General features: G+C 44.3%; 2 protein-coding genes across 10 annotated transcripts in view; one reads left to right on the forward strand and one right to left on the reverse strand.

Annotated features, from left to right (window-relative positions):
* The window catches only part of MIB2 (mindbomb E3 ubiquitin protein ligase 2), a 34,070-nt gene extending 10,707 nt beyond the window's left edge, over nucleotides 1-23,363 (reverse strand). The window contains exons 1-11 of one of the 2 annotated variants that reach the window (NM_001006301.2): nucleotides 23,278-23,363; nucleotides 22,768-22,900; nucleotides 13,085-13,435; nucleotides 12,666-12,837; nucleotides 7,127-7,233; nucleotides 4,330-4,524; nucleotides 3,438-3,580; nucleotides 2,885-2,992; nucleotides 1,679-1,783; nucleotides 865-1,027; nucleotides 162-295 (exon numbers count right to left, since the gene is read on the reverse strand). In NM_001006301.2, coding sequence (NP_001006301.2) covers nucleotides 162-295; nucleotides 865-1,027; nucleotides 1,679-1,783; nucleotides 2,885-2,992; nucleotides 3,438-3,580; nucleotides 4,330-4,524; nucleotides 7,127-7,233; nucleotides 12,666-12,837; nucleotides 13,085-13,331 — 1,374 coding nt within the window. In that variant the 5' untranslated portion in view covers nucleotides 13,332-13,435; nucleotides 22,768-22,900; nucleotides 23,278-23,363. Of the gene's footprint in view, nucleotides 1-161; nucleotides 296-864; nucleotides 1,028-1,678; nucleotides 1,784-2,884; nucleotides 2,993-3,437; nucleotides 3,581-4,329; nucleotides 4,525-7,126; nucleotides 7,234-12,665; nucleotides 12,838-13,084; nucleotides 13,436-15,630; nucleotides 22,901-23,277 lie in introns of those variants that run through there. The other variant, XM_046903134.1, reaches the window with a different exon arrangement.
* The window catches only part of LOC419409 (Golgi integral membrane protein 4-like), a 36,396-nt gene continuing 27,247 nt past the window's right edge, over nucleotides 17,147-26,295 (forward strand). For 5 of the 8 annotated variants that reach the window (XM_004947401.5, XM_046903224.1, XM_046903226.1 and 2 more), the window contains exon 1: nucleotides 23,511-23,628. Coding sequence is in view for 2 of the 8 variants with exons in the window: in XM_046903228.1 (XP_046759184.1) it covers nucleotides 17,209-17,212 (4 nt within the window). In the remaining 6 variants the exon portion in view is untranslated. Of the gene's footprint in view, nucleotides 17,213-23,510; nucleotides 23,629-26,295 lie in introns of those variants that run through there. The other 3 variants (XM_046903225.1, XM_046903228.1, XM_046903229.1) reach the window with 1 other exon arrangement.

The raw sequence follows: 26,295 nt of genomic DNA on the forward strand, positions 1-26,295 counted from the left end.
TTTTTAATCCTAAATTGCAGCATTGTAATGAATACTTTAATACAGGGTCTGAGAAATCTATCATTTTTCTCCCACTCCTCCCCTCACTCAAATACAGAATTTTATGATCTCATTTTAAAACGCATCAAAAAGTAAACATTCGGGATGTCTTCAAAACTTGCCTTGTCTGGGTACTTCTGAAGGAGCTCCCGAACTTTGGCTGCATTGTTGAGTGCTGCCCAAATAACCAAACACCCTGCGTGGTCTGATTCTGTCTTCTGAGACAACAGTTTCTCCAATACAGTAATCAAAGTGCCTGGATAGGAATAAGAAACAGCCACAGGTTAACAGCACCAAAGAGCGTGTGTAGATATTTGTATTGCTGGCACAGTGCAGCTGCATAACCACTGTATGGTCCTGCTGTGCCTCTTGGCCCACAGTAAGAGCTTTATAGATTTGCACCTTACATAGAACTTTGGCTTTACAAGCCTGATGTCATGTGACTCCAAGTCCAATTTGAGAGTGGACTGGGTAAATACTCACTGATTTGACAGCACAAAAATACCTGAGAACATTACACAAGCTTTCAAGAAATATTCTCCTACAGAAAATGCAGCAGAAAACAGTAAGAAACTAAAAAGGATTTAGGCAGAATCAAATACCCAACCTAGGGCAGTATTATGGCGAGCATTCCTGAGTTATCTGTTTTCCTACCAAGGCCAGTTCTACTTCCCCATTAAGCTACAGACTGGTTTTGGAGCTCCATCGAGGGAAGAACATGTAGCTGGGATTTAAAACTGTCAAAAGTGTAGTGCTTTCATTACAACCAGAACAAACATTCCTCAACCCCTGACAATCTGGACACCTCCATTCTCACTATCTCACTTTTTGATTCCTTTGCATTCTCCGTTGTCATGAGATTTGCTTCCTCATCTCTCTGATATGCTGTCAGGCAAGCTGGATTAAATGTCCAGGACTGGTCTCCAACTGACACTCGCAGATCTCCATCCCCATACACTTTGATCACTTTGCCAATGTGCCCTAGAGTCTGCAATTGGAAGAGAGAAATGATTTTTAAAAGGAAAGATGTGGTATGCTTTTTATCTCAGAAACAATGCAGTGCTTCTAAGAGGTTTTGCAGGCAGCGCCCCTGTAGTGTGAAAAGAAACACTGAACAAACACTCACAGACAGCTCTCACTTGGAGGTTACCACAAGGTTCTCAGAGGTTTCTCTGTTACTGGTTTTACATAAAAAGGGTTTCCCAGACACGTTACAAATGTCTGGAAAAAGCTCATGAAACAACAAACCAAGAACTGATAAAATTTGGATTAGGAAAGGTTTCCTCTGTGCCTTTAACTACTCCTGGAAGATATCTGTGTTCTTTAGCCATAGTGGTCTGCTCTGACTCTAAGCACTCTTTCCTGCTTCACTCCCAAGAATCAGGAAGGGCTCAGGAGAACTTTGGTTGAAGAAACTTCTTATTTGACTTACTGGTAGCCAAATCATTTATCAGATTCCTCATCTACCCATTCTGCTTTGGGTTTTGTGATAGGATTATATTACCAATAGCTAATAGCAATATTTCTGTCCCAGAAAGGTCAGGAATAATACAGGGCAATGTGAGCCCAGTCACCATTACTAATTGCTGAGAACAACTGAGGGAGTTGCTGGACTGTCCTGGAGGGGATGCATACTCACAGGTGCCATTTCATCAGTCCACTCCCCATGACCAGGTTGGAATCGCTTCACTGTTTCCATATCATCAATCACTCGGACAACATCACCAACCCAAAAGGTGTTGAGCTACAAGAAAAAAAGGTCATAAGCTTTGGGGAGATTAAGAAAATATATATATATATATTAGATATGTATAATATATATATTAAAAAAATATATATAGCAATTAGCCCCCACTCCCAGAAACCCCTACTGAACAAGTGGCCCATCCACTTCAAAATAAGGCATTGCAAAACCTCAGTACAGCTACCAAGAAATCCGTAATCACTGCAAAATAAACACAGTCCAAGGGCTTGAGCATTTCTGTTTTAAGCCAAGTGCACATTTAAGTAGGGGAATATTTTGGGACAGAACAATTTTCTTTTTTTCTTCAAAGCACTTAGAAATAATACCAGAATGAAGGACTTGGAACTTTCCTTGGTCCGTTCCTCACCATACCTGACACACCAGGAGACTTTACTGCAGAAGTTCAATCTGTTTGTTATTTAAAACAGAAAATCTCTGGTTTCTCTTTTCTGTACTGATCCTTTGCCAGGCGCTCCCTCTGCTCACTGAGCTAAGAAGGGAGCACTGTCAAAACTCACAGACTAATTCTGCACAAACTGTCCAACATGGGATGTTCTATTGGTATCGTTTTTGCTTGATGTTTTTTGTTGTTGGTTTGGGTTTTTGGGGTTTGTTTTTTTTTGGACTGTGACCTTGTTCAGAACTTTCACAATTTTGTATTCTTCCAGAAGCTCACTCCATACTTATTAGCCCTGTTTCTAACAATCCACATTGCAAACTCTCATTCCCCTGCGGGAAGGCCAGGGCTATCAACTTTAGAAATGCAGATACAAAATTAGAAGGGATAGATTAAAAGACTCAGGTCATCCAGAACAATTAGAGAGAGGCAAGAGAAAAAAGATGGAAAAAATAGAACGTGAAGATATAAGGGAAAAATAAAATCAAGTGGAAATGAAGTGGACAAAGGCTCATCTCAGATGAAAAAGGTAGCTACAAAAGGCTGAATTATCATAAATCAACTGTTACCACTCTTACCAAAGGAAATTATAGCAGTGTATTTCTTTGGCACTTGTTTGAGATGCACTGTGTCCTAACACAGCAGGCTAAGCTGACAGCTATTCCCTGCAGTATTTTATTCTGGCCAAGCCTATCAGTACATACCTTAGTCAGAGCTCCAGGATGGAAAGTCCAGCGGGTTTCACTGTTGAATTGGACCCTCACATCTCCTCTGTCCGTGATTCTGTGCACAGTCCCTGTCTGGCCAATGAACTGTGGAGGGGAAAAAAAAGCAGAGGAAAATCCCTACATAAATTGCACTGCTTAATAGTGAGGAAAGCAGGCAGGACAGTAAGAATGCAAAACATGAAAATGCTTCAGAATACAGCACAAACTGCCCTCATCTTTGCAAATGATAAAGGTGGGCAAAGATTGCTATGGTGCAGTGTGACACCAGCAAGGCATACTCCATTAATTTAAATGGCAAATTTATTCATTTAGCTGTTATCATTTTCTTTCAATGTAAGCTCATATCTAATGTTCACTGATTCCAGTGTCCTATCACTACAGAATTCCTAATTGTGATCCACTCAGCACGTTATGTTTGTGAACCAAGGGCCCTTCTACATCCTGGTTACTTCCTAGTGAGTGGTTACTTCTGCAGTCTGAGACAGTGACTGACAACGTGCTGAGAAAATACAAGCAAGCTGTAGCATACCTCAGCCATTTTAGGATTCCAGCCCCCATGGCCCTCCTGCATCTCCCGTAAGATGTCGATGTCCAGCAGGCATTTCACTTTGTCTCCATGCTGGAATGGATGCCTATCTGTGCTTTCTTTCCTCTGCAATTCAGCTGGCTTTCCTAAAGAGAATGACACCACCCCCATAATAGAGGATGCAGTTATAAACTTGTATGCCTTTGTAACATGGTTTGCACGTTAATGTAAGGCTTAATGGGTGCAAGATAATGCAAAACCCTTTCTCTACTCGTGGAGCATGCTGTACACACTCTGTGGGGCAGCATGATGTAGACAGATCAAAAAGACTTAGTTCTAACTTGATAATGGTATGAATTAAACACGAGGTATTTCTAAGAAGGCAATTTAGTCTTTTCCCAGAACAGAATGTGTTTGAATGATTCCTGTCCTGTTGTGTCAAACATCAACGGCTGTCCTCAGCAATGCAGTCACCCAAACTGTTGTTCAGGGGGCACTCATACAGTGCTCAAAATGAGTTCTCTTCTCTTTGCATTAACAAAGCTGACATTTGAATCAAATTCTTTGCTCTCAGATGCAGGCACTCCCGTGGGAATTTCATGAATCTCCACTATCATGACTTTGCCTTGACAGAAGACCCTTTGGGCCCTTCCGTGGGATACAGCTCTGGGCATCTGATGGTCTTTTGTGACCTTACCATTGAAAGGACAAACAACTTTGCTAACCACCCTGAAATAAAACAATATGCTCACAAATACATACTTTTTAAAGCACACTATGCAGAAGTTTTCTAAAACCGCATGCTCATGTCCTGTGTTCCAAGCAAAATGGGCTTAGTATCAGGAAATAGCAGTGCAAGTAACAATTTCTCAACAGAAGATTTGTACCCACACACCTAATTTTGGGAGATGCTCTTTGTAGTAAAAGCCACCGGATGCCTCCACAGTACATTTCAGGTCCACTTTTCCCTTGTGTCCAACTCGGTAGACATTTGTGGTACCATCAGACCATGTGACACTGGCCACACTACGTCCAGTCTCCACATCCCAGCCACGAATATCAACCACACGTCCAGTTTTACCTTCACCACCTGATGTGAAGAAGAGGGGGGAAAAAAAATAACATCCAGCTTGAATCTTCCCAGAGACCAGCAGACACCTGACTCAGAGATGCTTACTGAGATAAAATTTAATAACATTTTTCCTTAGCTAAGTAAAGAGCAAGGTGAAAACCCATCCATTCTCCAACTATTCACCACGGAACAGTAGCCCAAAGCTGAAAGTCAGTAGCTGGGGAGGATAAAATTCTGACAGATGTTGCTGCCAGGAAGGATTGCTGCAGGGCACTGTCATGGGTCTGCTCTACATGATGAACTGAAGCACGTGGATCTGCTGCACCATCAGTATCCTGCAGCCTGAAGCAGCGCCCTCCAACCAAGTGTTCTTCACAAGACAACCAACCAACAAAAACTTGTTCAGCAGCTCATACACCTTCCTCATATCTGGTGTGTTCCACCTTGATCTGCAGAAGGCACACGTTCTTAATTAAGGGAATCAAACTACAGGACAACTGAATTTGACCAGCTCTGAAAGAGTCCCCACAGGAAGCTCACTGAAAGCCAGCCAACCATTTGCTTTTGAATACAAATATGGAAAAGCTGAATCCTGTAGAAGGGTAACAGTCATTGCTCTTGGCTTACAGAAACACTGCCTAGCTAGGGAACACAGTGTGATGGCACCACACTGTGGCAAAACAAAAACACAATGTTGTAAGATCTGCCCAAAGTCTTTAATCCCTCCAAAGCTCTCGTGAGGTGGAGGAACATCAGGTAAAATTTGTTCTGGTACTTCTCTTCACTCACATAGCAGAGAAGAACACCAGTGAAATAGTTCAGAACATGGAGATATATAAGCAAGATAGTAAATCAGTCCAGGCACATGGCCATTCCCTCAAACAAGAGAGACAACTTGTTATCAACACCAAATCTAGTGATAGGCAATCAGAACTTGCAGATTCACAGCCTCACTCTGCTGCCAAGGCATAGCATGAACTTGGGCAAGTCCCAGCACTTGTCCAGTGCTGTCCCCCAGATGGGGTCAGCAACATCTGTCTGTCTCACTGGGTTGACAGCGAGGTTCTAATTGCCTCTAATTGTCTGCAAAGTCAACTCAGAGGAGCTACCTTCCCCATCTAACTGCACATTGATCTAAAGAGGGGGATACAGACAAACTAGTGGGCTTTACTGTGATCTCTCCTTTCCTGTACAGCTGTTTCTTAAGAGCACTAGTGTCCACTTCCATGATGCTAGGATTCAGAGATGGCAGCAAGGAAAAGGCTGAAATGACTGAAGAGTTGCAAAGGTCCACTCTGAGAAGAGCTGAGCAAAAAGTCTCATCATTTGGCAAGCTTTGCAGCCAATGCTAATTTCTGCAATCAGCTTCAGGCAACAGAATTATTTAAAAGCCGCATGAAATAAAAGATCATTAAATCAGATTCCTCAACTAGATGCTACTGTCTTTAGCACAGACACACGAGGCCATGTAATTAAAACATACGCTTACCAGGACCCTGTGTCAGAGTTTGCAAGGCTACGTATTATCACTGCTTATATGTCCCTTCCTTAAATGAAAACAGAGCTGCTGTGCCAGTGCTATCAGGAAGCTAAGTTCTGAAGAGCAAACAGCAGCAGATGGGGACAGCTCAAAGAAAAGGCAGCATCCATGGAGAAGAGCTGAGCACCTGGCCTTGTATTTCCTCTCACTTGTTTTGCACACAGCACTGCTTTCAGGTCATGACCATCGCAACCAACACAAGTCTCAGACATGTAAATGTTGATCTGATCTCAAAATGATGGATAAGCTGGACTGAGCATAAGCCTCTTTTGCTCTCAGACTCCACAAGTAATCACGTCCTCCACTGAACCACAGAGCTGCAATAAATGGTGGAACCTTTGAACTTATAACTTGATAATTAAGAGAAAAAAGAAGCTGTAAACAGTACAGTGTGTACAAAACTCAGCAGAAACGCACAGTAAAATTGTCATAACCTTAAAGCACTACACAGAAATTGCTATCAGTGAGTTGAAGTCATTCCCCAAGAGCAGATCTAGTAAAGGCACTTTTGCCTCTGCATTTTCAGCCCAAAGTTACAATTCACACAGAAAAGAAACCATTCTCCAGCAACAGCAGCATATAATTCTTCATTAGTGCTCCACGTCAAACAAAGACTATTCCTCTTCACTGATCTTAAGTGTCCAAATAAGAATATTCCAAAGCCTTCCAAGTGAAAAAGGAATACTATACACAGTCAGATAAGCCTTAATTCCCACTGAGTGGAAGCTTTTTCAGGAGAGGATAGGTCTTTATTTCTTTGCAACATGGTGTACATTTACAGTTCTGTGTAAGATCTTCCAGGATGGCTCCCATGTGTGTTCACATCTATGAAATGGGAGCAGCAAAACTTCCCTCCCACACCCTGAATGAATGCATAGAGTCTATGTCACAGATACGTTTCTAAATATTATTTATTGTATTTGTTTAATTTGCTAAAGAACAGAGGCCTGCATCATCTGCACAGTTCCCTTAAGAGCTACTGCTCAGCACATGCATTTTCAATTAGCAATTTGGCAAAAACAAAAAGAAGGGGAAAAAAGTCTAATGGTCTTTTTATGGGACATCTCAAAAGCAGCTTACCATCCTGGTTACCCCATTCCCAGTCTGGGCCACGGACTACTTTAGCCCCCTGGAAAGTCCCTTTTAATGTGATGCGAGTCAGATTCTGTCGAGGACTCACTAGGACTCTGAAAAACACAATAAGAGAAAACAAATTTATTATTACTACTTAGGCTTTATAAAGCTCTGTTCCATACTTACAGCAAAGCATGGCTTGAGTTCTGAAAAATATATAAAGCATAAAAGAAAGCAATTAAAAAAAATGGAGACTTCGATGCTACAAGCTGGTCTCACCAGGAAGGTCAGAACTCTTAGGTACTGTTGCACTGATAGCAGAAAGACAACTAGTGAGTAATATACTGACTTTCAGCAGCCCTAGAATCCCACTGTGACTTTAAGGCAACGTCTATGGGTGTTACTAGAGTGTACACTGCATGAAAGCACTAATGGCTCAAGTAGTCTCTTAGCTCAGTCGTGGGGAGTTCAGCACATTTCATAACTTAAGCTGCAGACTGCACAGCCTAATTCACTTTCTGAAAAGCAGAGCAGATTAGAGTAGTGTTATGGCTAGACTGTTTCCAGGATAACAAAGACCTCTATCTACCCAGCAGTCTGCATCTCAAGCATACACACTGATCTTAAGGAAAAAAACCAAAATTACCTACGTGATAGTAAACAGGGGGTCTGACGTCCTGTTAAAGCAGCTTCCAATTCCCATAGCGTTACAGCAACTTCTCTGCTGGTCTTTCTGTGTGCTGTTCCTAGTTTCTGTTCCTTAGCAGAAAGCTTTTTGTAAGATACCAAGCCAATAAAGTCCTCACAGAACTGGTTGGTTTGCTCTCCCGGGATACAATCCGCTTTTCTAGGTGACTGCAGAGGTGCTGCAATCCATACCCTTAACTCTCCATCTCGTCCTGACAGGCTCCCAGCAACTCCCAGCCACAGCAGCTGCTCTGCAGGGCAAGGGGGGGAGCCTACCGGGAATAGGGCTGGCCTCAGAATACTGTGTTCATTTCCCATCTAATACCTCCAGAGAGAAGGTGGAGACTCAGAAGGATAAAAAGCTTATGCTTGAACTCGTTGTTTACTTATCCATCAAAAGCCTAAGTCTTTTACCTTTCTTAACTCGCCAACATATATCCTACCTGTGCTTTACATCCCTTTACATCCTAGTGTATTTAAAAAGAGGGAGATTATATCCACATGTTCTTCCAGTAATTTATTTCACATTATCCAGATCGTAGCTCCACACGGGGAAGATGAAGACCATGTTTTTGAATGGCTGTGTCATGCCCATGCCTTAACAAGGGATAAATAGCTACCGACTGGTTTCAAAACCAGCATGGATTTGTGTATTACAGCTGAAACAGCTGAGCTACAACATGCTATTTTCACTGTTTTCACTGCTTTGCAATCATGACAGTAAGAAGCAAGAGAGAAAATACCACTGCAAAAGGGCTAAATGCAGCTCCTGTTCTGCCACCAACTTTGACCAAATCATGCCATCAACTTTACATCCCTTTCCTGAAACAGGGACAAGAACTCTTCCATTTTCTCTGCTTCTACTCAGCTTGCCTGAGCAGGGCCTATCTTTTGTGCCGTACCCAGCTAAGAGATCCCCAGTTTTAACCCAGGTACCCTGAAGCTCTCTAAAACAAATGACAGGAAGGCAACACCATCTTCAAGCAAGAAGCTCCATTCCCAATTCCACCTAAATGTTGGAGGCAACCCACCATAGCTGCTGCCTCCCCTGGTCCCATTACAGTGTTGACCGTGTCCTGAACCACATTGCTGACCAGCAGCTCAGAAGAACGATACAAGATCCAGATGCCCTGAGCCAACCCATCTTAAGTTTTAATTTAATTCAGCATGTTTTCCTCCAAATGCTGGACAAGAGCCAAAGTTATTAGCGTGTTACAGAAATACCCAAGGGATAAATTTAATGACTGCAATATTGCCTTTAATAACAATTTTAATTATTACAGCCATTCAAAGTCTGCAGTCATTTCTGTCCTACAAATTCCGATGATATTAAATTACTGTGGAGTCCAGAAGACACTTGGGAACATGTTCTGTACAGAATGAAGCTATTCATCTCTTCAGCTCGCTGGGAACCACCCCCTGCTGATTCTCTGCCTGTGCTCAATTTTCACTGAGGTGTTTACACAGCCTCTCACATCATTGAGAACTAAGCTAGGAAAATGGCATCATCCAGGCTTTACAGACAGAAGCTGAAGACCTAAACAACTCACTTGGAGAAATTTAAACAAGCTGCTTTTAATCTGCAGCAGCAATTTAAGACCCTGCAGAAGTTGTAGCTCCTTCCTACCAGGCACAGCTTATACACTGTGCGAGACAGAGACCTTCACACTGCAGAAAATACTTAAAGAAATGAGCAGAATGCACAGAGATAGTTACTTTGCAAGGCAGCAGGCCATTAGTACTGTGTTAACTGAACCACCCATATCTTTAGAGAAACAGGGGGTACAAACCCACACTTCCTCCAGGACGTATAAAAAAAAAGCAGAAAGATCCTGCAGAACCTACAGGTAAAACTGACATCAACACAAGAAATTGTAGATTCTCTAATCCTAACAAAGCTTTCCTGAAGCACTTCCAGCAAAGGATCAAGGATGCTCTGACAGATGGCGGGCGGATGCTGACTGCTCCTGCATGAATCAGGCTAAGGCAAGGACACTGTCAGGGATCAGGATCACACAAACCTATTTCAAGAACTGTCACATACCCAGGTGATAGCACACACCTGCTCTTGTAATGGGTCTGAGTTAGCAGTCCAAGTGGTGAACTAGACAGAACAAAACCTGGTGAGTTTTGCTTTGCTATCTTGCTTACAGAGCCTGACTTATCTTCCAATTATTAAGCATATAAAATTCAGCAAGTGGATAAAAGATTATTTAAAAAAGCAATGAAATCGAGTTGTCCAGCCTTTTAAATTAAGAAATAGAGCCACTCTCAGAATTAACAGTCGTAAGTTGCAAATCAAATAAGATCAATAAAGAATGTCAGCAATTGGCAGATGTCAGGAAGACAAATTCAAATGGCAAAATCTACAAAATCAATACTTCCTGCCACCAGCAGCTCAAAGTAGGTCATTTAAGACCCAAAATAGCTTTCAGGTAAGGGTGTCTTCAAAACCTCTTTAGAAAACTGATTGGCAATGCTCTGCAGTGTCTGTCTGGACTTAAGGCCTCTTAAAATCCTAGGATTAGTGAGCTGCTACAAACAGGTACTTGTTGGTCATGCCTATGTTTAGCTGCACAGGTGTCATGTGGTAGGGATGGCAATGACAGTGCAGGTGGCAGCAGCTCAGTGCACAGGGCCATCACGCTGTCATCTCTGCAGCTGTTCTGCTGGAGTTCTTGCCTTCCTATGTCAACAGATGAGCAATGGGAACAGTTACAACACTGGATCCATGGTGGTAGTCCGTCTCTTCACAAAGGGATGAGATCAGGGAGAACCTGCCAAGTCCCAGCTCTTGATCTTTGGTTAAAAACAGTGGATGTGAAAGCTCTGGAACACAGCTGCACTCCATAGGGCTTAATAGGATAGTCAACTGGGGATACAATCATTAAGTATGGGGATACATCTTTAAGTAGTCCCATCATTATGGGATACTGTCAGATCTGCTGGGATGTCCCACCCCATTCACATAACCTTTCTTATTAAGTAATGCTCTCGCAGTCTCTGTACAGCACTTTGTCCAAGTGGTGAAAGCACACAGCACTGTGCTGGATGCTGTTCATGTCCTCGTTTCAGTAACCATTGATTTCCAGTCTCTGCTGCAGAAAGGAGGCGAGGGCCACGTGATCTCTCAAAGATCTCAGTGCTGTATTTCAGAGCCATTCAAACAACTGCAGGTAACAACACCACCACCACAAGAAAAGCCAAATCCATACAGCAGTTACCATGCTTTTAAATATGCAGCTTTTTTTTTTTTAGTCCTTGGGGAGCTGCCAAAGGTTCTCACTTCTACTTTATTGAGCAAAAAAAAAACAAATGGAGATGAATGATCTAAGCAATAGTCTCTTCACAACACTAAGGCCTCAGTGATTCATAAGTAAGCAATTTTTGTTCTTCAAAAAGGATGCTGCATTGCCTAGGGCAACGTGTCTTTGCAGCTCAGACCTCATAGCATTGCTCAAGTGTGATCTTCCCTACTAGCACTGCTGTTTGTTTCATGTATATACATGCTTTTTAAATCAGAACATTCGATTCCTAATGCAATCTATGAACACCAGAACAACAAATCACAGAATTATATTTGTGTTAAAGCAAAGGTGTTCTCCCTTCCTGCTTCCATACAGAGTAATTTCTGAGTAAAACTGGTTTAGGAGGAGCTCCCTGCGTGAAAGCTCTTGCATAAAGCCCACATGCACTGCAGTTACAGCACAGCGTTCCACCATCCAGTTCAGTCAAATATGTGTAACAAAGAGCACTTCTGCCCAAACGGTTTCTCCAAAAGCTTAGTGACTGCCAAGAATAACAACCTTCACCTTTCATTCATCTTTGAAATTGCAGCTTTCCATAAATGGAAGCTTCCTCATTGTGGATTTATCATTTCTCTGTCCCCCAGAACAGCTACACTCAACACCTGCCACTGAGAACAGCGGGAGAGACGTCAAGTAACAAAGTTACACCCACTTCTGCTTTTTACTCTCCCCTTTACCAAGTCTCCCAGAAACCATTCTGGCATCTGACAGGCTCACACTGTGTCCCCCATGTGTTTTGTAGCTTTGGGGATTATTTTTTTAATTATTTTTATTAGCTGCCTGATTGTTCCTGCTAACATACAGTAATGTTTTAGTGAAAAACAACCTCCAGAGACCCCAGTAGTGTTTAGATGTTTCGCAGGCAATATTCCAGAGTGGTGCTGCAGTGTACTGGCAAAGTCAGACAAGTCACACAGGACAATACTAGGTCTGGCAAGTTTACTGGCAGCCTTCCACGCACTCATCTCACGCTGACAGCAGGCAGTGTACTACCTAATTTAAGCAGCATCCTGGATAAGGTCAGATACAAAGCAAATTTTCTTCTCAAGGCTTATTTACATCTTTTGCCATCCAGGTTCCCCAAAAAATGAAATAAGTTCTGCAAAGGATATGAGTCCTGAGAAGAAAATCACCTGGCAACCTTGCCCAGCAATTTCCATCTCTAAAATAATAATAATAATAATAAAATAATAATAGCATTCTGAGGTGTTCCTCCCTGAAGCATTATTCAGCCCAAAGTTGCAGCACCTCACAGATTTTCTTAAGTCTAGAACTCAAACAGCAGAAACAGATACCCTTGAGCAACTACCTAGAGTTAACTATAATACTGAGAGTAAAAAAATATACATATATTTATATTTCCACTAAACACACACAGTGGAAATCATGACGCTCATTTCACAATAGGATCTGTCTGGATTGTGATATTAACACAAGCTCAGGAAACATCCTAATCTGGTGGATAAACACAAGCCTTAAAGCTCAGAGACTATCTCCTGGGACAGCAGCAGCACCCAGTTAACAGGCCTTCCCCTACGAGCATCACTTACGGCTGTGAATGCGCTGTCTCATAGCGCTCAAAGGCATGTGACAGATCGTGCTTGTTGTTCATGTAACACTGTGTGCACAGGTCATAGTCAAAGCACATCTTGCACTTCCACCGCATCCCTCGTATGCCATGCTTCTTGCAGCAGTCACAGATGATGTTAGGATGACGGACGCCTAGCAGAACAAAAATAAAGGAATGTAACTCCACATGAACTTCAGAGAAATGAGGCTGACAAGGCTGTTAGAACTATAGTAGCATATTTTAAGGGGAAAAAACTATGTACTTCACTGCTGCTCAGCATCAGTCCACAAACAGTGGCAAAAAACTCACACGCCAGCTAGCATGTGAGGCAAGTGTTATACCTGCTAAAGATGGCTTTACAGTGCTAGAGTTTATGCTCCATTTCCATGCCACACTTACCTATTTGTGCGTTATCATACAGAAGAAGGTCATAAGCTCCTTGAAATCCAGTCCGATAGTTGGTTCTGTTGCCTTGATCCCACTGCACGACCACAGTCTTATCCGGGGTGGTTGGGCTGCCTGTCCGACCAATCTCAACCACAGTCCCAACATTCCCTTCACCGCTGTCCTGACTGCCCCACTTCCAGTCCACTCCACGAACTACCCGCATCCCAACCTGCATGCTGGCATAGGGGTCCAAGTCCATTGCTCTGCACAACAACCCTCAGAACTCCTTCATGGAGGGGGCCTTGGAGATGGACAGCATCAACAGCAACGCACCCAGCATCCTCTGCTGCATTTTTAGCACACCTACAAAGACAACATAAAATTAAGTGACATCATCCAACACATCAGCAATAACTTTCATAGCAAGGCAAGCAGATGCCATTCCAGGTCTTACCCTCGGTATACAAACTCATGTTCAGTTAGCAGGGCCAGTAGGTTTTCTAGATTCCACTTTCTAAATGCAAAGAACTCAAATCCCACCTTGAAGTATTTACCCCACTCTGCTGTAATCACCATCAAAAGAAACGCAGAGTAAAGAAATGACATTGCTGAGATACATCTGACTACCTTTCATTTAATATTAACTGTAGTTCAGCTGGTGATTTTAAAATGACAGCTGCATTTGGTGAGCAAATTGGACATCATGCTTCTTCATAGTATCAGGGTAAATTTAGCACCAACCCCACAGAAATAATTCAATAAATAAATGCAAGATTTTTATTTTTTTTTCCCCAGAATGACCAGACTCCAGAACAGGTCTGACCTGCTGAATAGAGAAACCTGTATTTTATTTAAACAGGAACCCTCACAGCTTCAGCATACGTAGGAAGGATGTGCCAACAAGCCAGATCACTCAGGCACAGAGACATCTGCATAAAAAACCCAAAGATGCATTGCAGAGCACTGGGCGTGAGGAGCATGAGCACCTCTGCTGCCGTTTATCAATGCAAGCAAAGCAGGAACAAGAGGGGGTGGGCAGCTGATGCACAATCAGCACTGCAGACAGGGATCAGTAGCAGCTTGGGACAGCCTTTCCTACTGTTGCCATGACAATCAGTAAATGAGGTGAATACCACACAGATGCAGCACATCCACAACTTTGAATTAAATCAAATCGATTGTCAAAGCTCAGTTTATAGGTTCACAGATCTCTTTACTAGAACAAGATAGAGGAATACAGCTTTCAATATTGAAGGCCAGAGTTGCTGCTCAGACTTCTGGAACAATCTTCTCTAGCAACCTTTTAGCTTGAGAGGGAGACCCAGGGATGCCCAAAGACATCTGTAACATCCACCATTTTCTGAAATATGAAAACAAAGCAAACAACAAAACCAAAAGTCACACGCAACAGAGCCACAAGGGCCAAACTGTGCCACTTCCAAACGTGCAGTCAATCTCAGCAAGTGCCACAGCACAGAGGCAGCTCAGCCCAGGCTGACAGAGCAGCTGATGAGCTGCTAGGACGTGTACTGAGACGCAGCTGCAGCTCTGTGCCACGTGACATGCAGTTAACACTACCGCCTACCAATAAAGCAAGCGAAACCACTGAGGCCTAAAAATATACTCTTCCTCCAGCCAAACATCCCCTTTTAAATGTATGGAGGAGTAATTTGATGCAAAATCGAGTTTCTAACATGCAGAGAGCCTGATTTCTGTTCAGCCAGAGCATCTCTCTAGCTTCAGGCTTTTTCTGCTGCGCATCGCTGTGACATCCCGACACCTCTCACGCAAGCAGCACCAAAAGCAGATGTCCTTGTGAACTTCATGGCATCTTCAGTTCTAATCATTACAAACAGACGCCTCAGGCAACACTTTCATCTCCAATCCCTTTGTGGAGGTGGATGCAATATTGCTGAGTTTGAAGCACACCAGTATTCATCGCTTTTATGAAGCTAAAGCCTCATGAGATTTGTACCATCTCTTCTTCCTTCAGCTCAGAGATAAACAAAAAGGTAAAAAAAAAAAAAAAGAAGAAGACAAACATTGCTATTTCATCCAAATGAGTGCTCCAACGGTATGTGGGAACAGCAGGCACAGAGCTCAGCAGCTGAGGGTGAAATCCTCCCCTTGGTGAACCCCAGGGGCCTGGGCAGCTGCTGCAGGAGCCAAGGTTTCCTCCACAAATTCCCAGTCAGGGACATCAACTACGTAACGTTACCAGGAGGAGAAAACACTCTGTCCTCTGCCTGACAAAACCAGGCATATCAACACCGCCCAAAGCTCACTATCTGTTTGCTCAGTACCTCGTGTGTTTGCACTGCGCTCACGGCATTGCCACGTAGCCACAAACCCACTCTTCCCTATAACCTTTTACCATGCAAGGTGTAAGAGAACTTAAGCTTTTGCGTCCTCAGCACAACTGGGAGGTGGGTAAAGAAGCTTATTTTAATTGGAAGCGGATCCAAGGAGTTTTACATCCTGTTTTGAGGCCCTATATAACCCCACCCTGAGTTCCGTTCTCATAAAGGAGTGAAACAGCAGCAACGAAAACCACTAACCATGGGCTTGAGTTTATCAAATTGGCTTGCAGCAACTGGAAGTGAACTTGTGTCTCAGCTGTCTCCATGGCCTTTCACCCTCCGTGAAACAGAGAAGGCAGAAGGAGCCTCAGCAGCACAGGGAGTTAATGCTGATGAGACTGCTCCACTGAAAAGCATCAGAAAGTGTTGAAATGATTGCAAGTGTAACAGAGCCACAACAATCAATAGCTGCAAGTGGCAGCAATCAGACAAAAGAAATGCAAACATTTACAGAGCACTGAAACGACAGTGACACTTTTGGGTCGGTGCTGATTGGGCGGGTGCTGGTAAGGCCTTAATGGGCAGAACAAAAGTGTGCCAGGAACATTCCAGCTATGAGTTTTATTAGCAAATGTGCTGGTTTGTGTTTTGATCTTTGGTCCTCTACACATATTTCTCAGGAAAAAAGATGCTATTCACATGACAGACCTCAGTGGCTTGCAGTTATTTTTGTGATGTCAAGACAAACATCACTTGCTTTATCCTTCATGATCTCAGTGCAGACTGGGCAAACCTCATCAAATGTTTACAGACATATACAGACAGCCTGGAACAAAGCACATCACCAACACTGCCTGCATCAGCAGCGATCCCAGGTAACTGTACTGCAGCACAAGCAAGTAATCAAAATGGTGCTGACCATTCTTCAGGAGACAACTCAGCAACAAGGCTCCAGGAGGAGCTCACTGTGACCTCAGTCATTTCAGTGGGATTCTATGCAAGAATAGTGGCATGCAGGCCAGGCCCAGAGGGATCTATTCCCGACTCAGAGGCACCTGACTCATTCACGAGAAGTTTCTTCAACCATTCTTTATTGTTAAGCCTCTGGAGCAGTTCCTAGTCACCAAGTGTGTGTGTATTGTGAGGGCTTAAAATAAAACACCACCACATTATAACTGCTTGCTTCCAAGGGAACATCAAGGGCACGGTGCCCTTTAAAGGTCACACCAAGACATGAAGCATTCAGACTGAGCAACCACCACTAGTGTAAAGGTTCAAGATTTGCTTTTGTATATCCTCATATTGGAAATAGAGACACCTAAGCAAGTTGGATGCGATGGCCACATTAAGTCAGCTCATGAACTGCTGTGCAGCAAGTTTCTGATAGGACTGTTTTCTATATACTGTTTTCTGCACTACTCATAAGGCATAAAGGGGGGGGATTTGATAGAATGTCTTCCCCTTCCTGACACAATCAGTTTCTGAAACCAACAATTCAGTAGCTAAACACCTGGTTCAGACAACAACCAGGATCATTCGGATATCTGTCTAAGGCTCAAGGCTCCTAAATTAGCCATTTATCGAGATCAGCTTTCATACCAACTGTATGGGAACTGTTGAGTCACAGCGTGAACCACTGATTGAGCACCTGGGGAAAGAACCAGGTCAGCCCTGGGAGCACAGGTGAAGGCAGTTCAGCTGTGTGACCAGAAGGGGTGGAGCCTGGCTGCACCTCTCTGAGACCCCATTTAAGGGCTGACTGCCCATAAGGAAAGATTTCTGCAGTTGGAGGTCCCTCCATCATGAAGTTTTCCCTATGAGCCTAGATCTTCAGAGATGGGTGAGTCCTTTTCCTTTATAACACTATTCCATTTGTATTAGTTCCTTTTGTTATTTCACTCCTGTATCACCTTTCCACTGTGTTAATCTTTCTGATTGTAACACCAACAAACCTAGGCTTACCCTTTGCTCTTCTTTCTCCTCAACAAGAGGTAAGGCCTGGGACAGCACAGCAGCATGTGTTCTCATAGCAGGACGTGGTGGGCTCTCTCTCCCCACACACAACTCTCACAGCTAAATATACTCACTATTAAATGAAAACAGACCAGAAAAGGAACAGCACTCACAGTGAATGACCCTTTTTGACTTACCAGGGCACACAAAGCACCTCACAGCATTCATCCCCTCTCAACTCCCAGATGAGACCAGGAGCCATTAGCCCCATTGCTGCAGCTGTGGCAGTGCCCCAGGTCTGCTGTACTGTGCAAGGACTGCCCTGGCCCCCAGCTCCTCACTTCCCTGTTCTCCAGCTCCCATCTCTGGCCAGAGGCTTTTGATTCTTCTAGGGTATTTCATTTGACACAACGTCAATTCACACCAGTTCAATACCCAGCTCTATTACTTGCAAATCACTCTCTTTGAGTCTTCTCTTTTTACCTTCTCTGAAGTTCTGCTCTTCCAGAGTTCCATATGGAAATATATATTCCAATTCCCTCCTGTTTCTTCAGAACCCCATCAGCCTCTTGTTTTCAACCAGCTTCTCTGCTACTGCTGACAGGGTCACATAAAACCCTAATAACCCACAAATGTATCTCTCGTCTAAGGGCTAATACTAAATTGTAACACATTAGAAAGAGGTTTTGCTTTCAGGATAGCTGTTATGATGCCTTATTAATTTACAATCACTGGGCTGTAACGCTGCCTCATAACAGGGCACCGGTCCCACTTCTTGATGTGGAAAGCACTCAGCCAGACTCATTTCATTGTTTATTGTTTTCCAGTTCTCATTCCACAGCCCATGCTCACACAAAGAGCAGCACTGTCAGATCAGGTCTTGTTTATCCACTGAGTCTGAAGGATGGGGATGGTGTTGCAAAGTTAAGCAGGAGGTGAACTGTCCTGTTTGCAGGACGCACATTTTGCAAATCAGAGAAAAGGTTTAGTAGATCAAAGCCAACCACTTCCAAGGCATGAAAGAATGTGAGTGATACCAGAGCAAAGAAAAGCAGGGATGGGTTCAATTCTGATAGCAATGCTCCTCTTTAAAACAGCCAGCTGATTGGGCTTAATTTTGCTAGAGGCTGATCTTGGAACAACCATGCTCTAGCATAAATTGGTGATAGGTACCTTAGTAGAACTTCAATGGAACAGGCTGAAACCACACTCATCTTACCAGGAACAAACAGCAAGCACCAAGTATATTATTCCCTGCACTGTAACAGAGCGGTTCTTTTATTTTTCAAGCCCTACTGGTAAGAGCAGTGAACAGATGGTCAAGACAGTGAGCACACTCCAATTGAAATACAGTTTGGAAGGGATTTGGCTTTGTTTATATCCTGGGAGATGAAAGAAAGGTTAAGGCAGTGAATGCTGCACCTCTCTCACCCAACACTACTCTGTATCTGTTATTGAAGTGTAATGCAGTTGTAATGAAGTGTAATGTAGTCAACTGCTTTGAGAAGGCAGTTTCCAAGTCCTGATTTCCAGTGGCTCAGACAAAGAGGGAAGAGAGAGCCAAGAAATATCACAGTGCCTGACCACAGCTCAGAAGACACAAGCTGGGAGATGTCCCAGCACTACCAGATCTTCTGGATTAGAACTGTGGCACCACCTCAGCGGCTACGTAGCAAATTTAACCAGCAGGAATTAGACTAAGTTCATGAAACTCCTCCTTAGCCCACCAAAAGGGTTTGCAGAGTTGGCTGAAGTACACAGTTCAATACTGCGCTGCTAAGCCATGAGGCCTCAACAGTGCTTCATTTCACAGCTCACCACAGATAGGGATATTCTTTCTTGTGCTGTCAGGATTGCTGTTTAAGTTTAGCAAAATGGCATCGCTGGCACAGAGCAGAAGAGAAGAGCAGATGATGCTTCTGTGGGTAAAGTATCACTATCAGCTAAATGAAGCCATCCTTACTGAAAGACTATTCTCAGCAGAAAGAAAAATTAAAAATAGGGTAACTGCTTTCTAAAACTTATCAACCATGAAAAAGCCTGAGTGAGGTTAAACCATTTCCATAGCCCATACCTCACCTGCTCTCAAAGTATATTTAACTGTATTACATAAACAGAACAAAGCAGGACATTAATATGCCTTTGCTCAGGGATTAACATCTTGTCATTTCAACTCCACTGTAATTGTTTTGTGAAAGAGCAGGCACGCATCCTGAAATACTGGGACACGGGGTGAGGAAACACTAAAAATAACTTGCTAGGCACTGTGCTTAAGGACAGTCCCACTGACTGCATTTCACCTCTACAATCCACCCTTGTCCTTTACAGACACCAGCCTGGTGATCCCTTCTGTCTAAGCTGAACTTGCATTCAGCTCATACTGATTGTATTCTAGTACTGAGCTGTTATGTTGAGATGAGTATGTTGCCTGCCCTTTCATGCTGTAAGAGCAATGCTCTCTGTGGTCATCATGCCAATTTATTACTTATTCTTCCAGCCTGATAAGGGATACTGGCTTAAAAGAAGCAGCAGCTTTGTTAATGTTTTGTTCATAATCAATAACAGTAAGTTTGTGCAAATCCTTCTAAGAGGTAGAAGGCCTTTTGTCAAGTCAGGCTTGCCTGACATTCAGTGTTACATATCACCATCAGCCAAATTCTACAAAACAACTTCCCTCCACTGAGCACAAAAACTTCAGGCTCCAAATTGGTGGGATCAGTGCTCATCTGCTCATTGGAGAATTAAGAGTGATTATAAGTGAAAGTTCACACTGGGCATCTAGTGCATCTCTTATTACATCCCATAAGATAATTGCTCATGAGCCTGATGAAATTTCCTTCTGGCTTTTGATGAACTGTGCTCTCTCCAGGAGGGAGAAAAACATATCAGCTCCAGCCATTTGCTTTAATTGGACCTGACAGCTTGCAGATTGCTGCCTAAAGCCTTGAAAAGCTCAGTAGCTGAGCAAAATCTACTTTTTCCTCAATAGCATATTTCATAAAACCAAATACAGCTCATCCAGGGAAACTGAAAAATCTCTGCTACTTAAAAACAAGCTCAACTCGTCTATTAGGGATGGCTCAGATGTAGCTAACTGTGCCTTGTGGCAAAGCATGGGCTCGGTCACCTCATGAAAATCCCTCCCAGCCCTATTTTCAATCACCTCAAAATGCAGAACCACACAGAAACATATTCCAAAGTCCAGAAATCTCTCCTTTCTTCTGATCTTGCCTGTGCTCTTCCTTAGTCATTGGTCTGATATACTTCTCAGAGGCAAGAGTATCTGGCCCGTAGCTGGTGGCACTGAGCCCTAGGCAAAGTTAGGTTGGTGTGTCCTTCACACCAGCTGTCAAATCCTATTTTACTATGAAAACAAGGATTCAGTAACTTAAAAATTCACTGTCCTCTAATCTACTTACACAACTGCCTTGTCTGTCCAGAATGGCAGTTATTCCCCCTAACAAGTCATTAAAAACCAGGACGCTAACATTACTGCATGAGCAAGAATCAAGAGGAGACAGAAACACTGAAATCAAGTTGATGGGGCTGAATATGGGCTGAGCAGTGACTTGGAGAAAACACACAGTTATGATTCTGTTATGGTTATTTGTAGGCTTTTTAGATTCAGGTGCCCTCAGTGGTGATTCAACAGGATCACAAACCACCTAAGAACAAAACTTTCTCCAACTTTTTAAAATGAAAAGAATCTTCCTGCATAGAGCAAGCTGCAGCATAAAACCAGCTGAACCTCTGCTGAGCCTCGATAGCTCATCCTACCAACCTCCAGATTCCCCTTCAGGCTTTTAGAACAGTCAACATTGCACTCCTGCCATTTTCCAGCCTAGAACTCGCCCTTTCTGTGCACTGGAAGCAGATCAAAAGGTTTAAGTCTAATCTATCCTGACATGCCTTTGGCTAGAGAGACATCAGCTGCGTAGGAGCAGAACGAATTGACTAGTAAGCTGTTACTTTCCTTCCTGGTACTCAATAAAGGTTTGCGGGTCAGTACATACACCAATTCTCTTACAATTCTGCACATTTTAGAAGCACAGATGTTATCTTTCAGCTCTGGATAGCTTTACAGATGGAAATTGGAGCCACGGTTATGGCTGGAATTGGTGACAGAGCCAATAGAATATATATCCTCGTTCTGTTCTCCAGAATCTGGCCCATACTGGTCACATAGGCAAAAAAGAAAATTAAGAATAAGAATACAAGAAAGAATGTGGATCAAGGTCTAAGATCAAGCTATTTACTGTCCTGATTGCACAGATAGAACTCCAGTGCTGCCTCTTCCCACGTACAGCTGGTCTAAATGCTAGAAGACTTGCTCCTTGTTCTGGGAAATTTCAAACAAAACTACAGCTCTCCTTACAGAGGGAGCAGAAACATTTAAATTCTGTAAGTTTCCCAAGAACCAAAATCTGCCCACTTTTGAGCAGATACATCTCTCCCTCCCCATTCCAGCCTCAGTTATTTACGGGACTAAAGTACAAACACACACCCAGCCCCTTCTGCAGCAGAAGAGCTCTCCAGTGCTAATGGAGCTGTAATTTTGATAAGAATCAAAACAATAAAGTAGGCAGAGCAGTTTCTTTACACTCCCAAATACCAACCACAACAACAGGAGTTATGGGACTACAACACGAGTCATCTGATATGCCATCTATTGCCATATTAATTGGCCACCTTCAGGAAGAACTTCATGGAAGGAAACATCATTGGCCCAGTACAAGTTAGCTGCTCTAGACATAAAAGTAGACAGCTCTAACTCAGAGCACAAAGCAAATCCCATAAAGGCATGCAGCTTGCTAGCTCTGCCAAGGCTATTGAAGCTTTCTTTTTTAGATTTCTGCAATCAATATGACGCAGATGTGCATTATTTACAGTAAATGAGGCCCTCATTTAATTCTTAGTCAAGAAAGCAAGTTCTAGAGTTGAGTGTCAGCAAGAAAATCAGACCAAATGCACATGCTGCTTGCAATACAGCTGAAGCATCTCCTTTACGTTTGTCCTTTGCTGTCACTGCTGTCTGTCAGTTCAGAAAAGATTGCAAATACCACAGAAACATGCAGGGGGTAAAAAAGAAAGCCACACGTGCTTCAGTTCTGAGTTATATTCATAACACAGCATATGCCCCAGTGATAGAAAGTGTCCAGAAGGAATCAGTTGCAACGTTTCAGTCAGTTTTCTCTGTAACAAGTGAGGACATAACTGCAGAACCTGCTTCAGAGCAGGGAATGGCCACGTTCACAGCCTGTGGGGCAGCTAGCACTGGTCATCCAGAGGAAAAGAAGCAGAAATTCAGCAGGAGCAACCAGAGACATCCCACGACAGGCTCAGCCATAGCTGAACACAGCAGAAAGAAAAGCAGCCACTGAGAGCTGACCTACCCCAGCCCAGTGTAAGAAAGAAAAGGGAAAAAAATAAACGGGCACAGACCTGACAGAGAGGAGAGACAGCAAAATCCGGAGAGCCCTTCAGACAGCCGCTGTCCTCGATCGACGGCCGCGTTCGTGTCCCTCCCGCATTCATTCTCGGTGCAGAAGCCTGGACGCTGACCCGCCCCGCCGGCCTGGGGAGAGAAGAAAACAGGAGCTCAGGTGGCAGTGCAGGAAGAGGGCAGCCCCGACTACGGCCCCCCGGGATGGACGCCGTGTGAGACGCAGCTCGGGCACCAACCCCGGCCCCACAACGGCGGCACCCGGGGCCGGCTCCCATAGGGCCGCAGGCCTCCCCCGGCAGCCCCGCGGCGCTCCGTGCCCGCTCCCCGAGCCAGATGCCCGCAGCCCCCGGACCCGGCACAGCGCCTCCGCCGCTCCTCAGTGCCGCGGCGCCGCCCAGGCCGCGAGGTGGCCGCACACCTCGCTGAGGTAACCCAAAGCCCGGAGGCGGCGCGGCCCAGGGAACTCTCATCCCACTCTGGCAGCTCCTTCCCGGTGCCCCTCTTACCCCCAAGGAAGCGGCCGAAGAGCCGTGCCGAGGCGGGACGGCCCCGCGGGTGCTGCAGCGGAGGCTCCCTTCGACCCCGCTCCCCCGGGGCCGCCAGCGCGCCCCGCCCAGGCCTCTCCCGCCGCGCTGACAGCCGCGGGGCACGCTGGGACATGTAGTTCTCCCCGCGCTCTGCTCCGCGCTCGGGAGGCGCCGCTGACTACAAATCCCGTCAGGCAGCGCGCGTGGAGCCCGGCGGCACGGGCCGGGCCCGCCAAGCCTCGGGGTGCGCGCCAACGCCTCGCCTGAGGTGAACTGAGCGGGGCGGGAACGCGCTTTGCTCCTGTGGTGGATGTCAGCGTTTGCTCCAAGGTGCGTTTTTTAAAAGATTGACTGTTAGATTTTAGGGCGAGTTAGCTCGCTTTAAGGGAATGTGGGGACTCGGTGTCACCAGGCGGTGTGCCATTGGCTCTGCAGGTGCTCAGGAGGGAACAGCTCTGCTGCAGGAATGGCTTTTCCTGCAGGATCACTGCAGATGCTGCTGTGGATCTCCCGATCCTGGAGCAGAACGCTCTCTCACAGACACTCACCAGTTTGTCGATAACGGTGTGCACTTAGGAATAGGGCAGCATGACCATAAAGTACCATTCCTTTTCCTGCTCACCTGTGAGGTACGCTACCCAGAGCCCTGCAGCTCCAAGGGCTCTGCACAGCAGGCACTGCTCGGCGCTTATAAAGACCAAAAAGACCAAAAATTGAGGGAAAAGCCACGGCATCCCAGCTGCTGCCATTGTAAAGACCTACCCAAAGCCAAACGTCTCATTGGTGTTTGCTAAAAACCAAAGAGAACTCCACAATGCCTTCTGTGCTCTGTGCTGTGTAAAAGCAGTGTTGGCTGCACCACTAAAACATCTCCGTTGGGATGGCTGTGACAGCATAAAGGTGGAAAGGAGTGGATAAAATCTGACAGACATTAATTGGACTTCTTGTCAAACAGCACCTTCCCATCCCAGAAGGCCTCGCACTGTGTTTTTGTTTTATTATTCTCTATTTTCCAGCAGAAAACTGTAGTTTTCTGTAGTTCCAAGTACTGTGAGCTACTGGTCGCCTTCAGTACGCTCTGTGAGCAGTTCTGCCCCCATGGAAGTCTCATCCCGGTGAGAAAAGGAGACGTAGCTCTGGATGCTGGAGAGGAATCTCTCCTTCTGCAAAAGGTCCTGGCCGCATTTTCCAGTCGTGTTGCAGGGAATCTCTTTTTGCCCACTGGATGCCGCTGTTACACAGAAAGAGTCTCAGGCTGCAGGCTTCTGCCCCAGGCACCTCACCTAACCGGCATGCAGGGCCAGCAAAGCTGCATGGATTCAGCCCTGCTAACGAGCCTTTGTTAGGAAATAACTCCTCTTAACGTTTTGCAGCTCGTTGTTAGCCTGTGATGTGAGTCTTGGGCCGTGCCTTCCATGATGGCAACTCCAGCAATGGAAATCTAGAGATGTTTTCTGAAGGTGGTTGAACAGGATTTTGGAACAAGATATAGGCTGTTGAGGGGAGAACAGGTTGTGCAAGACATGCTTTCAGGTCATATATATGATGCTTTCCTCAGCAGCTATGTTCTGCCTATTTTGCATACTTAATATCTGAATTTGCATGCATTAAGACTGGCTCGGAGAATTATCTCTTTAAAAGCAAAGCCTGGAAATGGCACCTTTCCCTGGTTCACGCATTGCAAATCTGTGCTGAGGTTATGATTATGCCTTGTGGTAATGCCTTCAGAGGCAATGACCTGGATAGAACAAAAAGGATATGTGAGGCTTCCACTCTTTAGTGAGAACTGCAGTATTTCAAACTCAGCCAGAAAGTGACCTACATCCAACACCCAGCTTTGGGAATTAACTCTGAGTAAGTCCAATCCCACATCTAGGTCTCTCCTCTGAAGCAAATGGAAGCACAGCCTAATAGAATCCACACCCAAGGGGAATCCCTCTTTGTTCCTTGCCAACAACTTTTAGCACTGAAAAACAGCGATCCTGATTTTTTTAAAGCACATTTCTTGCTGGAGAAGGTACGACTTCAGCTCAGTACAGACTTTAGGGTTTGAATCTTTGAGATTCTAAGAACTGAATGATTTCCTTTAATCCCGAGCCCTGGCCTTTCGAAAACTAGTCTAAACAACAGGCAAAGCATGAGTCCAGCTTTGTGTGACATACAGGGGTGTAAATCTGATAACTCTTGAATTTGGTGGAGGTTTTCCAGTTTTAAAATGGTGTAATTAACAGCAATGTAGTATAACTGGCCTGTGATCATTCAATAAATTATTCAGGCAAGTAAGACCAAGGCAGTGATATTGTTTTTAACGTTTTGCAGTGGGTGTTTGAAAAACTGATTGGAAGGGTTCCCAGCACACTGTGCAACTTGTCTGCATTCGTTTGTTTAAAAGTCATGTCTAGGGAAGGTGAAAGCGCCTCTTTGGTTCAGAAGAGGACATGCTTACTTTGATTCATACATTAAATATTAGTGCTGTGTGTGTTGGACTATTCTACCCATAAATATGGAGCAATACCATAAAAAATTGGGAACAGCACTGGTAGTTTCTGTTGACAAAGAACATGAAGACTCATCTGTGCCAGATTGTGTGTTGCTATTACACGGTCATTTTCACAAATACAAATGAAGTGCAAAATAGTACCAAGCAGCACATAGCATTCTAATCCCACGTAAGCTGAAAGACAATGGAAGAAATGTATCATGCCTTCATTCTTTTGGTATGAAACAATGGACATGATAGGGTCCTTAAGAGAGTTAGCTCTTTCCCTGACTTCCACCCCACACACTTCAGCAGATGCACACCTAGAAGCAAGAGGGAAAGCTGCATGATAAAAACAGGCAAATGGTCATTCAATTACTTACTCTATTTCTAGCCTTAAAGTTAGAGGATTCCAAAATCAGAAATGTCTTCTCTTTTTAACATTTATTTGTCACACTGGATGAATATGGCATATGGAATTCTGCAAGAGAAGTCTGTCCATGCTGCTATAATTAGCT

This window comes from Gallus gallus, chromosome 21, assembly GCF_016699485.2.
Source record: "Gallus gallus isolate bGalGal1 chromosome 21, bGalGal1.mat.broiler.GRCg7b, whole genome shotgun sequence".
In the NCBI taxonomy this organism is placed as follows: domain Eukaryota; kingdom Metazoa; phylum Chordata; class Aves; order Galliformes; family Phasianidae; genus Gallus; species Gallus gallus.